This window comes from Anser cygnoides, chromosome 2, assembly GCF_040182565.1.
Source record: "Anser cygnoides isolate HZ-2024a breed goose chromosome 2, Taihu_goose_T2T_genome, whole genome shotgun sequence".
Taxonomy (NCBI): domain Eukaryota; kingdom Metazoa; phylum Chordata; class Aves; order Anseriformes; family Anatidae; genus Anser; species Anser cygnoides.
The window spans coordinates 100,543,793-100,560,663 of record NC_089874.1 but is presented as its reverse complement, the minus strand read 5'-3'; the positions used below and the strand labels follow the sequence as shown (position 1 = coordinate 100,560,663).

General features: G+C 38.7%; 1 protein-coding gene across 2 annotated transcripts in view; it reads right to left on the bottom strand.

Annotated features, from left to right (window-relative positions):
• Nucleotides 1–13,937, bottom strand: part of MBP (myelin basic protein) — a 90,121-nt gene extending 76,184 nt beyond the window's left edge. The window contains exon 1 of one of the 2 annotated variants that reach the window (XM_013181154.3): nucleotides 13,857–13,937. In XM_013181154.3, coding sequence (XP_013036608.2) covers nucleotides 13,857–13,907 — 51 coding nt within the window. In that variant the 5' untranslated portion in view covers nucleotides 13,908–13,937. Of the gene's footprint in view, nucleotides 1–2,031; nucleotides 2,134–13,856 lie in introns of those variants that run through there. The other variant, XM_066992718.1, reaches the window with a different exon arrangement.
• Nucleotides 13,938–16,871: the final 2,934 nt, after the last annotated feature.

Here is a 16,871-nt window from a genome sequence, read left to right as displayed (position 1 = left end):
AATACAAAAGGCAGACAACTGGTTGCACCACCAGACTCAGACATCTGTGATCAAGGGCACCAAGTCCAACTGGCAGTCAGCCAGCAGCTGCATCCCTCAGGGATCAGCACTGCAGCCAGTATCACGCAGTGACTTTAGTAAAGACCACCGAGCTGCTCAGTACACGGAAAGGCAGAGCTGCTGTCCAGAGGGACCTTGACAGGCTACAGAAACAGACTGGCAAGAATCTCATGAAGTTTAGTAAAGGCAAACGCAAAGCCCTGCATCTGAAGTGGGACAACCCCATTCACCGGTACAGGCCAACTGGCCAGAAAATAGCTGTGCAGAAAAGGCTTTGTCTATTTTTTGCATCCACTAAGTTAAATGACTGTAAATGATTGTATTACAGATGTTTGGAAGTGAAGGATAGCTCCTGAAGCATGCAGCAAAGAAAGGGACTATTAGCATGAAGATATAACCCCAGTTCTCCTAAACTTTGTCATTTGAGAGAAAAGCCCCCTGTAAGTCCCTACATAGTGAGAAGAAAGGGGGTTAGAAGAACAGATGTGTACTTAAGAGTTATGCTGAGATTTTTTTCTTTGTTCTGCTTTGCTCCTTCTATAGACTTTAAATATACTTTGCTTGGAGCCAATATTGTCACTAGAAACGACAGCCTCCCAAGGGAAAAGCTGTGGCTAATACATCAGTTTAAAACCACTTGAACAGTCACAACTGGTCACAAGAGTTGCAGAAAAAAAGCAGCCTGACTGAGCAATGAAAAACTCAGGACTGATTTCTCCCCAGAGGGAAAAGCTTCTGGCCTCAGAAAAAAAATGGGTGGACTGTACGAGAGACTACAAAAAAGCTGAGATACTATGCTGTCTAAAAGACAGGCAAAAACGCAGGCAGTACTTAAGAATTATACCCTGTCAAAAAATGTCGAGAGAATTATAACGCTGGGAACAAAAATCAACGTACCCAGATTTTAAAGTGATGATGATGTAAGGGTACTTGTTTGTTTGTGGGCTTTTCGTTTACTTGTTTTAGTAAATAATTCATAACAAGAAAAAAAAAAATCAATTGCCGTGACTGAATAGATCAAGTATATTTTGCAAGGTTCAAAAGTTATTGTACTATTCACATGAGAGCAGCAAATGTTGGCCCAGGTAAATAACTTGTTATCATACCCCAACTGTGATGCAATATTCGGCGATTAGCAAATAACATCCTTGGATTCAGCTAAAACAAGTTACAAAAATCTATGAAAGCTAATGACTATGACTTACAGACATTTTATGCTCCTTTCATAAAAGGACTGTGGTAGTAGCTACTTACCTATACTTACTTTTGCACACCTCCTGTGTACACTGACCTAACAGTATAATTAATACAAGAACCTCCCTGAAATGAAGGTCTCCACAGTCTACAATCAGCAATTCGTACAGCTTAATAAACTCAGATTACTTACCCACTGCAAAATTCACGTACATATACACAAGGACAAAAAGTGGCTTTATAATGGAGAAATACGTTAAAAAAAACACTGTAGGAATTAACGACATTTCAACAGCTCATTTTCATCAACATATGAAGATCTTCAGCTCAAGCCCCTACTGTAAGTTTGGTTTGGTTTAAAGGAAAGATTGCTCACTTCAGTAGAATGTCCTTCAGTAGATAAGTTCCATCTCAGCCTAGACAGATGACCTTTTTGAGGTAACCTTCCTTAGAAAAAACAAATCCTCTGATAATGTCTGTGCAAAATTAGAGGTAAACACAGTTACTAGAGGCGACGCACGCAGCTCAGGGCAAACTTCTCCTTGTATTACCAGCACCCAGCCTACGGCTGAGTCACAATGGGCTTTTAGTTTGTTTTCTACTCACCCCTCCTACCCTTGAAGAAAGATGCAAATGCAAAACATATAGATTACACCTTTTTATCTCTATCTACAGGTAGATAAAGATATAAGTATGCATATAATACATATATATCAGGGTCCATATTTATCATGTGTCAAGCAGAGGAAGATGTAAAAAGGGAAAATTGGGTTTCACCTCTTGTTCATAAGACCCAGCTGCAGAGAGACTCTTCAAACAACACTGCTGCTTTTTTTTTTTTCCCCAAAGATTTTGCTTGCACATAGCCCACAGCAAATCACATTACATTAATGTGCAAAATCTATGTTAATGCACTACTTGGCTGGCAGTTTTAAGCGCACAGACGTCATGAAGTTAAAAGACTGCATTTCCCTCAGCAACTGTTACTTAGTAACCCTCAGCACATAAATAGAATTTTACATGGCTGCATATGTGTTGCAAAGGCTGGAATTTATGCCTCAATTCTACTGGCGAGCCAGAACCCAGGAAGCCACGCAGGGCACTGTACATCAAACTTGCACAATCTACGTTCAACTGCTTCTTGAGGCAGGGAATTTCACTGTGCATGACCAGAGAAGTATTTCCATTGCCATTCTCTTTCTGGTGTTTCATCCTAAAAAAGGTGCAGGGACAACTCCTTTGAAGTTAGACCTCAGACAGATTTTTCTGGTATTGCTCATCTGCTGTGCAGTGCAAGCTTCAGACACAAGCAAAACAGAGAATACACAAAGCTCTTCACCTTCATCCCTAGAGGTAGTATAATCTACTGGCTACGTAATCACCAGATATAATTGGTAGGGCAAACCCACAGACAAAACACTGAAGGAAAAAAAGAAAAGGAAGATAGATATGGGGCTGAAGAAAACAGGCGGAGCATGATCGATGTAAAAAAAAAAAAAAATCAGACAAGAATACATCATCTGTACATATAAAGTCTAAATAGCTGTATTGTATTAACTTGTATATTTGATCCTTCCATATATAGGCTACTTGTGAACTCAATATTTGATCCTTCCATATATAGGCTACTTGTGAACTCAATATTTGACAGCTACTTATGTACTCTCAAACTGCCTGAGTAAATATCAACACGGGACTTCAGTATCTTTCGGGACCAAGAGACAGCCTTTCCAGCATTGAATGTAACAGGCAGCCCCCTTGGAAATGTCTAGGAATCCTTTTTACTCAATTCCCTACCACTGCAAAATGATCTATTAACAGTACTCCGCTTCTTCTAATGCTTTCCTCTGGCACCCAACAATTTTATCTCCCACAGTGGTTTATTCTAACAAAAGTTGAATGTCTTGACATAAAAACAACTGATGGAGTTACACATAGCATTTCACAAACAAGTAAATGAAGAGGTTACACAGATTATAGCTGCAGTTATTACATTAAGTATAAGCATATGGATAAGCAAACACATTTCATTTGCATTTCTTTTAGCAAGTTTACAATCCATTACAAAACATCCATCATATCTTCCCATTTTGTACTATGAATAAAAGTCTTAGGGTTTATTAAAGATTCCCCCAAAAGGATCATAGAAAGCCAAGCCAACCCAAACACTGTCCCACCTGCAACTTTTCTGCTGTAAGAGGTTATTCAACAGGCACAAGTTCTCATTGCAAAATTCCAGAGAATCAATGCTTCAAAATACGGGTTGCTACTTAGATTTCTTTTCTCTGCTGCAGCCGTACCTTCATGCTAAGAGTCTTGTAACAAGCAAGATGTCTTAGCTCAGATCAAGAAGTCTTGAGTCCTGTTAGGCATCAGGCATTTTTGCTTTCAAGAAAAACAAACCCAAGCAACATAAAACACCACCAACAAAAAACAACCAACTAAACAAAAATAGGAACCATTTCAAGGTTTGAAATTAACCCCACTGAAGACTGACCAAGAAAATTCCAGCTGCCCAAAGCTGTCCCTGAAGTCCTCATTTTCTTAAAGCCCCAAGACCCACCTTGGCAGTGCACCAGCCTAATTGAGCTCTGCGCAGGAGACTTGGCCAAGACTTAGTCGGGGACAGGGACAATTAGCTGGCCATCTGGCTCTCTGCACAGAGGAAAGCAGCTCTGCACCTGCTCCACCAGCCCACTGCTTGTAGCCTAATTGGTTAAAGCAAGATGATCAGAGCAAAACCAGAACAACTTGCCTCCTGCTGAGACCCGTGGCTCATGAGGTGGGATTGAGGCCAACCCCTGCTCCTGGTGGAGCCATCTCCCTCATGGGCTCCACATTCAGAGGGTCTCCAGTCCCTTACATACAGCAGCAGCAACTATTAAGAATTACATTTTCTTGAAATATTGAATTGTAGGGGGGAAAAAATCAACACCGAAAGTAATTTATCAGGTAAATGAACCTGCAAGAAACCGAAAGCTAGATGTTGCAAGTCCACATTCTCCGCACCTACAAATCACCGTAACTTAATTTGTCACATCTGAACATAATGGATTACTGTGGTTCAGATCGATCTCAACTAAAATATATTAACATAAGTTTTCTCTGAACACAGATTTGCTTCTGAAAGAAACTGTAGGTTAGCACCGTATCACAGGAGAAAGCCTCTTTCTACCAGCAAATATCCCGCAGCATATTGCAAGTTATTTCTTTCAGCAGAAAAAAAACTAAGTTTTAGTCTTCATTATGTACATCTTTTGACCTAGAATCTCATCTCATGTGACTGAGCTCCAGAAATAACATCAACCCTCCTAAACATATTGAGTTTTCTGTGTAGCAGGGGACCCAAGATAGAACAACTGTTACTTTATGCAGTGGGTCTCACCTACTGTGAGCTCTGAAGCCTTCCACAGAACACCAGGAGATTTTTATATATTCTATTACTACATACTTAAGATGTTAAATATCTTATTAAATATTTAACAAACAGATGGCATTGGCAAGTATTGAACCATCTTTAATATATATTTTATGAGATATAAGCATTCCTCATTTGTTACAGTCACTAACGTGAGATGCTGATTCAGAGTCCCACATTCACCAACCTGCATCTGCCAAGTCTCATGAAAACAAATGGGATTTCAGACACTGGATTACAAAAGGAAAAAGAAAGCAATTATTCAAGGCTTTCTCACTGTGCACCATAAGGCAAATTTCTTCTACAGTAGAAAGCTTTGGTTCGACATTAAGAGAGATTTAGCCTGTAGTTCATAGGGAAGATCAGAATGGACAGCAAGCTGCCCTGGGGAGAAAGGCTGCTGGTCTCAATTCTTAAAACTCATGGAGTGAACACATGTGCAGCCAGTCAGGGGTATAAGCAGAGTACATATATTTGAATATACACTCACATTTTTATAGGTAGTTCAATATATGCTTGATCTTTTTTTATATATTTTGTGTATGCGTGTACACATATATATACATGCATGTAAGTAATTAAAGAGGGATTTAAAGTTTTTGCGCATGGTTCCCCCTCAAAATTGAAGCCATGCTTCCCCCAGAAGAATTCCATAGCCATTCTTCTGTTTTCTGCCGAAGACAAATTCTTCAACAGGTACAAATGTAAAATAAATAAATAAATAAATAAATATATATATATATAATAAATGATGATGGTTGAGTATAAAAAAATAACAGAAGAGAGCTTTGATTTTCAACTCTTTCAAACAATGGCAATGGTACTACTAGATTGCTTGAAGCAAGGTACGGTGATAGGGATAGTTGCTGAACGTCTTTTGTCAACATGAAGAGAGAGATCTGGCTGGAAGTGAACTATTTTTCAAGTAGATGTGTGTTGTTAGAAAAGTGCAAATTTTCTCTCTTCTACAGTGTTCCCACCTCCCTGATAAGACTGCCTGTCAGCTGGCTGTCTCGTCACTGTTTCCAAGCATGCAACTGCACTGTTAATCATTAAATGCTGTTTCTAATGCCTCAGGAGATCAAAACATGGCACTGACTGCATTAGAGATGGAAATACTAGCAGAAAATAACGTGCTGAAAAAACCTGCGTGCAAGGAGTAGGGGGACAGAGAAGGTAAAAGGAGGAAGGAAGGGGAGGAGTGTGAAAGACTAGGAAAACGTGCTAGACATTTAGTAAGTCAGTTATGACCACAAAACCATAAATCATTCAGATTTCAACGTAACAGTCTCAGCCAGTACCTTTTAACCAAGACGTTTCCAGCATGTTGGGATTTCCATGAGTCATCTGAAAACCTTAGCGCTACCAGACAGTGAATCTAGCCCTGAAGCTTTTACACAGAATGGGAATAACTGAGGGCCCAAAATGGTGACTTTTTTGTTGTTTTGATCATAAGTGACTTGTTTAAGGATAGATCTCATTGATGACAGCCTTGCTACAATTTCTGGCATCAGGTTCTTGTCTGCATCTTTTGAGCTGTATGGAGGTCACAAGCAAGCTGAGTTCCCCCATACCTCCCTAAATTCAGTGCTGTTACAACTGCCATATTTCAGTTAAAGCTAAGTCCAGGTACACCAACCTCAACGTCATCCTGTGGCACTGTGGGGAAAAAAAAAAAACACACACAACAAAAAAACACCACCCACAAAGTTTCCATCATTGTCTCTTCCTGATTATAAGAGATGCTCAGAAGTCCCCCTAATTATCCAATGTAAATGGTATTTATCTTGTGTCTCTCAGCTCTATGCAAATTCTCATATTGTAATGGCCACATCCACGGGATGCTGCACAGAAGATCAGATTGTTTTTCGAATGAGCCTTATCTCAGCAATCAAGAACAAAGTCACGTTACTCTGCTTAAAAGTTTTTCAATTTCCTTTTGCAAAAGACTTTTTTCCTCCAGCAAATTTTTTCCTCTAGCAAATACTACTCAAGTATTTCCAGCATAAAAGCTGAGGGCATGTGAAAGATAAGTAGAAAGGAAAAATATCCCATGACATCTTAGCTCAAGGTGGAAAAATACTTTTTGAACTGCAGCCGCAGGTAAGTTAAATTTACTTGGTGTACAAAACCCTGCAATTAAGTTAGAAAGTGCTGTTTATTGTTCAACTTCAGCTTCTGAAGTAAAAAGAGAAGTTATTGTTAAAGTGACACTCTGTAAGAAAGTCCCTCATCTTTTTCCTTCTGATATCCATTTCATGTTTGCTGAATTTACAAATTAAAGGAAGATTCCCCTCACCTTAACTATGTGGAATTCCTCATTTCTTGTGGCAGGATGCTTAGCATCAGGCTTTAGCTTAGGTTTTGGCTTTGTACTGTTGCATGGTGTAAAACCATGCCTACCAACAAGTTTCATTGACCCAGTTTCACAATTACATTATCAGAAATGTAAGTAAGTGTGAAATGGAGAAGTCAAATAAACCATTGCTCCAGCATGCAATGCTCCCAGCTGGTGCCCAGAAGCATGTGAGACAACAGAACTAGCATTAGGGGCAGAAGATGAGGACACTACTGAACTATTGAACACACTTTTACCAGGGCTCAATACTTTGACAAGTGTCATGAGAAAGATTTGCCAGTCATTGTCCTAGAGATTGGAGATTCTGCTGGGTTTGGCCCCATAGGCAAAGCTCAGTGAGCTCTCCTCTAATAGGGAGAAAGCAATTCACCCGTGCTGATTTTACAGATTTAACTGTGTTCTATGGTAATATATTACATATCGCACAAGATTATTATTTTTTTAATATAAACTTAACAAATATAACTAATGAAATTCTAGTTTGTTATTTTGACCTATCTCATCCAGTTTCAGAGCAGCTGATAAAGCATGTTGCCACACGATAGCATGCTGATCTACAAACCGCCATAACAGTAGATGCACAGAGAGGTTCTGTGAGAAAGAAGGAAGATATCGCTCCCTTTCAGGATCTCTCTATCACTTATTGCTTCCTCCAGACTAAAAATAACATCTTCACCTTCATTTTTCTGGCATGAAGTCGCTAGGGCTTTGAACACCATGTTCTTGGGCTGCAGTATGGGCTGACCTTAAGAGAAGCCTGTTCAGCAAGCAGCCCAGTTCACAGGGAGTTCACAAAGAATGGGCAGTGTATTACACCCTTTTCCTTCCAGTTCCTTGCTAATTTAAGTGGTGCTATCATTAAACTCATTTGACAGGACATTTGTCTAGTTTTGTATCAAAGCTAAAAAGCAGCAGACGTGAAGGAAACTATAGGAAACTATACCACAGCAGCATGGCATCTGATGCACAAGACCTCAAAAAGCACAGAGCGCACTTCCCTCTTTTGCTAGTCAGTTCTGCAGGCTGAGGGTGGGAGAAGAAAGCCCAAGACCCTTCCTCCTCCACAGCCAAAACCACAGTGACTGCACCTCTTCCTTTTGCACCCATGCGAGCTCAACCAGCTCAAGACCTAAACCAAGAAACGTTTGTACTTAGCACTCATGCACAACAGAAAAACATTCTTGCAACATATTTGATGTGACATTTACCTATGTATTTACTCGCTTTTTCATTAAAATGAAGGTCTAATGAAAAATGTCTAGTATTACACAATTCAGGCAAAGCCTTAAATACTCAGGTGCCATGGTACTGACCAGAACTTGCTGCTCACTCTTATCTGTCTTGCCTCCCACCTGTAACTCTTCTGTCAGTTGCTCTGTTCATAAGCCTTGCTACCTTCTGTGGCATTCAGATACACAGGAAAAAGGGGAACAAAGAAGCATAGAAGCATGACCTCTACACCACTGAGGGTTTATCTTCCACACATACTTATGATAAGCCTAGGATATTTTAGACTAAAAAAAATATTGTAACATGAATAGACCTTATTCAACCCAGTGCCTGAAAAGTTTAATGAACAGTCAAGTATTTAAACACAACTTAAATTTGGACACATAAATTGGTCCTTCTACAGCAGAGCTACTTGCCTACTTAAACGTTGAACAGGCTTCAGTACAATGCTGAATGATGGTCTTAAGGTTAATTTTTGATGAAAGATGTCATAGTTACCGCATACTTGGCATTCTCAGAGGCTTCAAACAGCACTGTCCTTTCTGTATCGCTATGATATCATCTCACTGTCTGAAGCACATTAGTGCCTGAAGGCTCCGCTCAAAGTCTCAAAGTCCCCCTATTAATACAGAATGACACTGCATCTGTCCCAGCAAGCAATCTAGTTAGACAGTAGGAAGGTTAAGAAATGTAACAGAAGAATACAGCTGGCACAAAGGGATTTGCTCAAGGCCAAATCTAGGGCAATGGCAGAATTTGAAGAAAACAGATGCCTATCAAATTTAACTGGTTTTGCTTAACTTCACAGAACTGCCCTTCGCTCCCTGGAAGGGGATTGCCTCTTTCGAAAGCTGCCTTCTCTTGTACCAGACACCAGCTTGACCAGATGGTAGCAGTTTGAGAGAATTTCTATGTGTAACCTGTAAAACTGGCTGGTGAAAGTGTTCATCGTGTCCCTCACAGAGAACTTAGGTTCTCTCAACATTTTAAAGTTTTTCTTTCTCTATTTTCCCTCTACCTTCAGAAAGCTATTGAGATGGAGTACTGAGCTTGAGAGGGAGTATTTTAATCAGTATATCAGATTACAAAGAAGGATACATCACTTGAGCCCCTGGACTCTTTGTTTTACAGCAGAAATTTTACTCAGAAAAAAAAAAAAAACAATTTTAAAGGAAAATAAAAATAGCGCTATACAAATCTGCTAGGGGAAAAAGTGAAAGAGCATCACTCTTTTTATGCATGGTAACAACAATAGTGTATTTAAACATATTAAATTACAATACCATGTGTAATTTAAAAAAAAAAAGGCATATCCTACATAATCTGTATATCAAGTATCTCTTGACGTATTGAATAATAAACCTTTATCTTACAAAAATAATACTTCAATGCAATTAATATAACTAATCAAATTACTTCACCTGTTGTGTTCCCCCCCCCCTTTCTTGGTACTTTACCATGCATACCAAGAGGAAGCACCTGGTGTAAAAGAAAAGAACAACAAACATGCACATGGTTTAGAGACAAGCAGTCTCAACAGTCTGAGGTAGGGCATCAAAGGAGATCAGTGTGAAACCCTTCTGCTTGCAGATTGCTCAGTGTCTATGAGGTGAACTACACAAGTACTACACTGAGCCAGCCAGCTTCAGAATTTCACCCCTCTCTCATCAGGGAGAGCCAGAAAACTTTCTGTCAATGTTATCAAGAGTAGGGCTGCACAGGGCGTGAGATCTCTAAACGTTAGCCGTACAAGGAGAAGAAAAACCAGAATCTCTTCAGAATCGGTTTAGAAACCATTTGACTTATTGACTGATGCACGCTTACCAGAGCAATTTTGCTTGAACTAATTGTGTTGAGTTCACCTTAAACATGGAGAACCAGTTTGTTTATTACAATTATCAAATGAACCGTGCAAAACACTTTACAGAATCCAGGTAAGATGGTAATCAAAGGCAATACTTTTCATAAATTTACTACACACAAAGACCTGGTCGTTATTAACAGATGCCTTTGTAGTTCAAGCAAAACATTAAACTGTAGATTGAATGCTTTATCATCACTACATCTGTTTTGAATTTCTGCCTGTGAAAAGCAATATACTGTGGCAAATTTACACTTCTCAAGGTTCCTCAGAGTTAAATATCAGAGGTAGCAATTGTTTTTGGTTCCTTGGTGTTTACTGACAGCATACTCCAAGTACATCAAGGACATGAAATAGGCAAATGATCGAACGTGTTTCAGGCCTACTTATGCTTCTTGAGCAATCTGGGCAGTGGGTTTTTTTCTTTTCTACAAGTCACAAGTTTGTTGTCCAGCACCCCACAGTACGACATGACCTGAGGCACAGGGCAACCAGGCTCTGTGGTCTTGCTGGATTTGGTATTTGTAGAATAGATGAGACAATGACCGAAACACTTCTTCCCAACCCCACAGGCCTGAACAAACAACATGGAAGGTAAGGGCCAGTTTTGACAGGTACCGAGAAGGTTCAGAGATTTAGGGATGCATATATGTGCTGAACAGAATTCTCCAGGGGGGACAGCCAGAACAGAGAGTGGCAAGGAACTGTTTTAATGAAACACTTGAAGGCACCTTCTGACATTAAAAAAAAAGCCCATGGCTCTTTGCAGCTGTGCCGAATTAACATAGATCAACAACAACTCAGAAAAAAGATCAACAAAACTTTGGTCACCCACTCTTTTAATTCTACATTTAGTTCTCAGGGAATTTAACAAAATTTGTGACATGAAGAACAGACATTATTTTCTTTTCTGTTGTTCCCACATACATTTATGTAAGTTTAAACCCAAGCATTACCACCAAGAACAAAGTTAAACAAAATCAATATTTGTACATTTACTACAGGACTCAGTAGTCTCAGTAACCTAAACCATTCAAAGTAAAAGAGAAATGGGAGAAATTGCTGTGTTCGTTGAATAGTAGAAAAAGGTGAGGGCTTTGTAAGTATTTCTCTCATTACCTAAGTCAAATAGACCATTTTTCAAAGCATTCAATTAATTTCACATTTCTCCTTATTATTCATGAAAGCATCATTATAGCCTGGCATTTTTATAAATCAAGAGGATTACAATATTTTGAAAGAAGCATCACAGCATGGGAAACCATCTTGCCTTTAGCAAATCTGCCAATTTGAAAGCATCTTGGTCTCGTAACAGAAATTTGATGAAATAATTGTTTTCTGGCTATTTCTAATTTTGCCGTCAAATATCCAAGTTTACTGAAAGTAAAACAAAGCTAGAGGTCAACTCAACAACAACAGCAACAGTAATTGCTATACTACAGGGCATTTAATGTACAATCAAGAATTAAAGTTTCATTACAGCATCTTTACTAACATTCATGATATAACTACCTGGAGAACTGGACTACTTGTTCAGGAGCCAGTATGGTGTCCATGAAGCAAATCTGACTGTCATAGGTTCAAACAAGCTGCCTAAAATGATCTTCTTCTTTGGTGCTATATTTTGGGGAATTGAAACGTTATAAACAGCCTGAAGTTACAAGTAATGAATTTTAGAATGAGCTAATAGCCTTCTGCACTGCAGTTCTACTGCTAAGAGCAAGAAGAGTTCAGCATTTTCACAGAGTCTCTTCAAGCCTGCAGCACCACAAGACTGGTGGGAAAACAGTTCTAATTTACAGTTATATTGAACAAAGACAAAAGAGCAACTTCAGCTTGAAAAGAAAAAACGAGTACGGTACATATGGTTACAGCTGTCCGTAAGAACTTTACTATTGCCTACAAGAACTGAATGAAGATTGACTGGTTACGTGGAATACACAGGAGCACCTTAACCATATATTTCCTGATTTTAGATCTGTAGCCTTATCATTTCTTGTGACATTACTGCTGTCTTTCATGAGTAAAGGGAGATCTTGATCAAGCATTGGCTGTTTTAAAGTTTGGGGTTTTGCTTTATTTTTGCACTCTGAAAGGATGAGTGAGGGACAGAAGATATTGCTACAGAAGTAAGTTTCCCCTTTGAAATATTTTACATCAATGAATGTTATTTTCATTGCAGAATTCACCGTTCTTTATGGAATGATAAGGAAAAAGGAATTCAAAAGAGCTCAACTGTCCATTTCCTTATAGACCTGTCTTACATACTCAGTGCAAGACTCGTGGACACCTGACTCTTGCTCACCCCTGAAGGACTTGTGCCTATGGCACAGGCTGCTAGAGTTTGAAGAATCTTTTACTGTTTGAAGCCCCATGTGCCAGACACAACTCACTGACCTGCCACCCAGGTGTGTGAGACACAAGATCCCAAAGTGGGAGAGAAGTTATGAAGTGTTTTTCTAACCAGATTTTGTACCCAAAGAAAAAACTAAGCACAGGACACATGGTGCACAACAGCCTAATAAGCTCTGTGTACCTGCCATATCACACCTGCAGCATCTCCCACACTTGGTCAGAAAGAGTCAAAATATTTGGCTAAATACATCTGTTAGGTACCCGTGACTTTGCTGGATTTGTACAAGGCATTTTTCTAGAAATGTAACCAAAAATCTTAAGGTGCCAAACACAGCTTGGGACTCATGCTATTGTTTGCACTGAAACTGAAACCATTTTGTAAAACACTGCATAAATAGAAAACAAAAACATGTTTCCAGTTCTCTCTTCCTGCTGTTTTCTCACTGTTCCCTCCAATGTGCTCATGTACTTCCCTAAAGAAGAAGTCAGAGAACTTTTAACTATATGAATTCTAGTCTGCATAAACCTTTTAGGGATAGCTGCTTATCTGTGCCACAGCAATGCACAATACCTGCATTCCTCCAGACAGAGCACAGAATTATCTGTTTACATCATCTGTCTGATGCAAAGGGCAATAACTTTATACACTGTGGGATCAGACTGTAAACTGTTATTTTTGGGTGGGGATGGGTAGAGGGAAGTTAGCAAAAGCTAGTAAGAAGAAACAACTTTTTTATGTATGTTTTAATCTAAGATACGTGTGAATACACTCTTCCTGTACAATGCAGACACACAAATAAACAAGATATTATCACAAGGCAAACAGAATACCACATAATGTGTGAAATACAAAGTGCCTACAGAGGCCTAGAAAGTATATACTAACTTTTAGTGAATATTTTGATGGTTCTCATCTTTCTACCAAGGAGATTTTTAAAGTTGTATCTACTGAGACTGACAATCGTTGCCTTTGGAATCCTCTTATTTTACTTGTTTCCATACAGTTCCTTTCTTAATGATAAAGCCAACGACTGCCAAAATGGAAAGCTGTCGATAAGTAAAACATTACTCAGCTCATTGGCTCTTTAAAAATGTCTGCAATTTCCTGCTTCTAAGGATCGTTTCATTCATTTCCAACATGACTGAGAAGCATTTTATCAGTTATGCATCTGACACATGAAAACTTCATCTAACACAACAAAATCCTAGTTCAGCTACATCTCATAGGACCCTCTTAAAAAAAATATATAATTTTAAAATGACAAAAATAGCAACAGTGAAAACGATCTGGTAAACACATTAAGGTAGTAAATATATATAATTATTTTATAAACACACATTTCTGAAATGGTCTCGCCTCTTCAATTTTCTGCTCTTACCTTGGTTGACTTGTCAGCACTATGTTCTCGTTTTCCTACATGGTTCCCCATGATCTACCACCAGAACTTCAAATTCTGAAAAGACAAAAACAAAACAGAAATTTGGAAACCAAAATATATTGAAATACAAATTAATTCTTCCTTGGGCAGAACAAAGAAACAGCTCTCGTACAATAAACATTTTTACAGTCCACCATAAACTTTCCTTATTCAATTAAAAAAAAAAAAAAGGAGGAAAAATAAAGCATTTTATTTGTATACAAGCCAAGACTAGGTCAGTATTTAAGCAGAAGCCCTGTCTTTTGATAACATATTTACAATCCCAATTGTACAATATGTAGCAGCTGATTTGTAGCTGCGAATTTTTATAAGGGATCAAGTAAATTCTTTAGAATTCACATTTACCATTACATAAACAGCAATTACTGAAAAAAAACCAACCACCACACTAAACTGCTAACAATTTTCTGTGGAGGTGAGAATGGATATGTTCTTTAAAGCACAAGCTTTCATGGAAAGCGCATAGGAATGGAATGCCAACCTTTTCTTTGTATTTTCTGGCTTTCTGTGGTGTATCTCAGCTTTAGCAGAGCTTATGTAGGTTAAACCACAACACTCAAATTTCAGCTTTTAGCTTGCATTTGTGGTTACACTACATATTTCTTCTCTTAGAAGCATGTGTCTGTATAGTATCTTACACAGGCAAGGTTTGTCTTTGTGTTTTAGTACCTAAAGACGGTGCAAGGTAACGTTTAAAGCCCTGAAACTTTAAACTACTTCCAAAACACGTTTCAAAGAGACTTTCTCCTCTCAGGCTTATGAACTGGACTTTTGCTCATAATATTGAATTTCTGACCAACAATAATATTTGCTACTCTGCCATAAATGTAATGCTGCATACTATAAAACATTGGCGTCAGACGTCTTCACACAACACCCTCAGTGTCAGAGGGCTGTTACTTCATTAACAATATCTTCTGCAAAGGCTTGGCTTTTCTAAGGCTTTTCTAAGCACAGCTGACCTTTGCTATGACAGAAAACACATGAAGTAAAACAACAGCCTATTACCTAGTTATACTTGAAAATAAAACCATGGTTATAAGCTTAGATACGTGGACTGACCTGTGTACCAAGGGATACCTATCTCCGATGGATAGAGGATTTGATTACTTCTGAAATTCTGACTTTCCATCACAGAAACGTGCATTTTATTGAAAGCTTCTTTGTCCTGCATCACTACTGCAATTTTGGAAGGACTGACAGATTTCTCCGCAGACACACATAATAAATTTCAAATTAGCAAGTGTCTCCAGTACTTATTCAATTATCCACCAAATTTCAGCCACTCAACACTCAAAGTGACACATGTCACTGTATCTGATTAAATAATTCCCCACTAAATCCAATTCTGAGGTCTCACAGAGGAAAACTTAAAAACCATCCAAACTCATTAAGTGTACTCAAGATAGAGTTTATTGGCAAATAATAGAATAATAGATTTCTTTTTAAAGAACAGATGTATGTATTGCATAAAAGATTTAAATATAGCATTTGAAACTGTGAAATCAGCACAACCAGTTTATGTTGTTGTGACATTACGAAAATTTGCAAGAAAAAATCCAAATAAATGCATTTACACTTGATTTCAAAGCTGAACTACCTCAGAGCAGCTTTTCCTCTTTCCCTGTGGAAGACAGCTCATCTCTCATTGCCTACTTTGCGACCTAAGGAAAATACCAAGTGGAATACAAAACCAGAGGAAACATCTATCCAGGAACGTAACGGCACGATGTTCCAAGTCATTTATAGAAACAGTAATAATGATAATAATATCAAACGATCTGCAATGCACATACCTTTAAGTAAACAGGCAATGGAGCTGATGTAATACTTGCAAACTAGAACTCTGCTCACTGCCCAGCCTTACCTTTCTCTCCCTTGTTTCTGTGGATTAAAGCTCTAGGAACAACTGCCCTGGGCTCAAACACCCAACACAGTGGGCCCCCGCTCCTACACTGCCATGGTGGAGAAAGATACATATATATAGACAAACCATATTCTGCCCCATGGTGTGAAACTAAGCCAGATAAACGTTTAAAATCCTTTGCTGGCAAGTGGAAAGAAAATCAGCAACAAGTTCCACACTGCCACAAACTAGCTGTAGCAAACGATAAGGCCAGTTTTCTTCCCAAGTGTCTGCACAAAGTAAGCACAATGAAAAACCAGCAAACCAATAAGCTACAAATTCCTGTGTAGAGATGAAGATACTTCGCAGACAAAGGCACCAAAATATCTTAAGAGTAACAGAAATGGAGAAATATGTAAGTGGTTCTTTGGGAAAAAAGACTTTCAAAAACTTTGATGTCAATTGGAAGTGGAAGCATATAATGCAAACTGTTCTGTATGTATCTGATTGGGAAGTGGCAACATGAAATTAGAGGGGACAACATGCAGATCTGCAACGATCAGAGCAAAGAACCAGCATACGCAAGCCTGGAAACATTAAAATCACTCCCAGCAGCAAAAAGAAAGTCCTGATTTTTCACTTTACACTCAAGCAGAAGTCTGCCGTACTTGATTAAAAACTGAGACCATGGGTCATTTTCACTTCGGAATGCAAGTACAGGCTGCTGTTAAGACTTAAATACCTATTCTCTGATTGCTGCTGTTCTGAGAAAGCCACACTGCACCGTTTGTATGTGTGCTGATCTTCATGAGATGAGTTGAGTCACTGACTTCAATGGGATTACTCACTGTACAATCTTTGTAGGAACTTGCAGCCAAGTATTCAAAAAATCTGAGATAGAAGAGGATTTATTTTCTTTTTAGTCATTTTCATAACGTTCAGGTTGCCAGACTAAGCATATACTGAAGCAGCTGCTCCTGGCAGTTATTAACAAATGTCAGTCAACCCATCAACATCCTTGTTTGCAGATGAGTCCATACGTGCTTTAGCACTGATAAACAGCCACAAGAACAGTCTTGAAGCTCCAAAACAATGAGAAAACACAACTG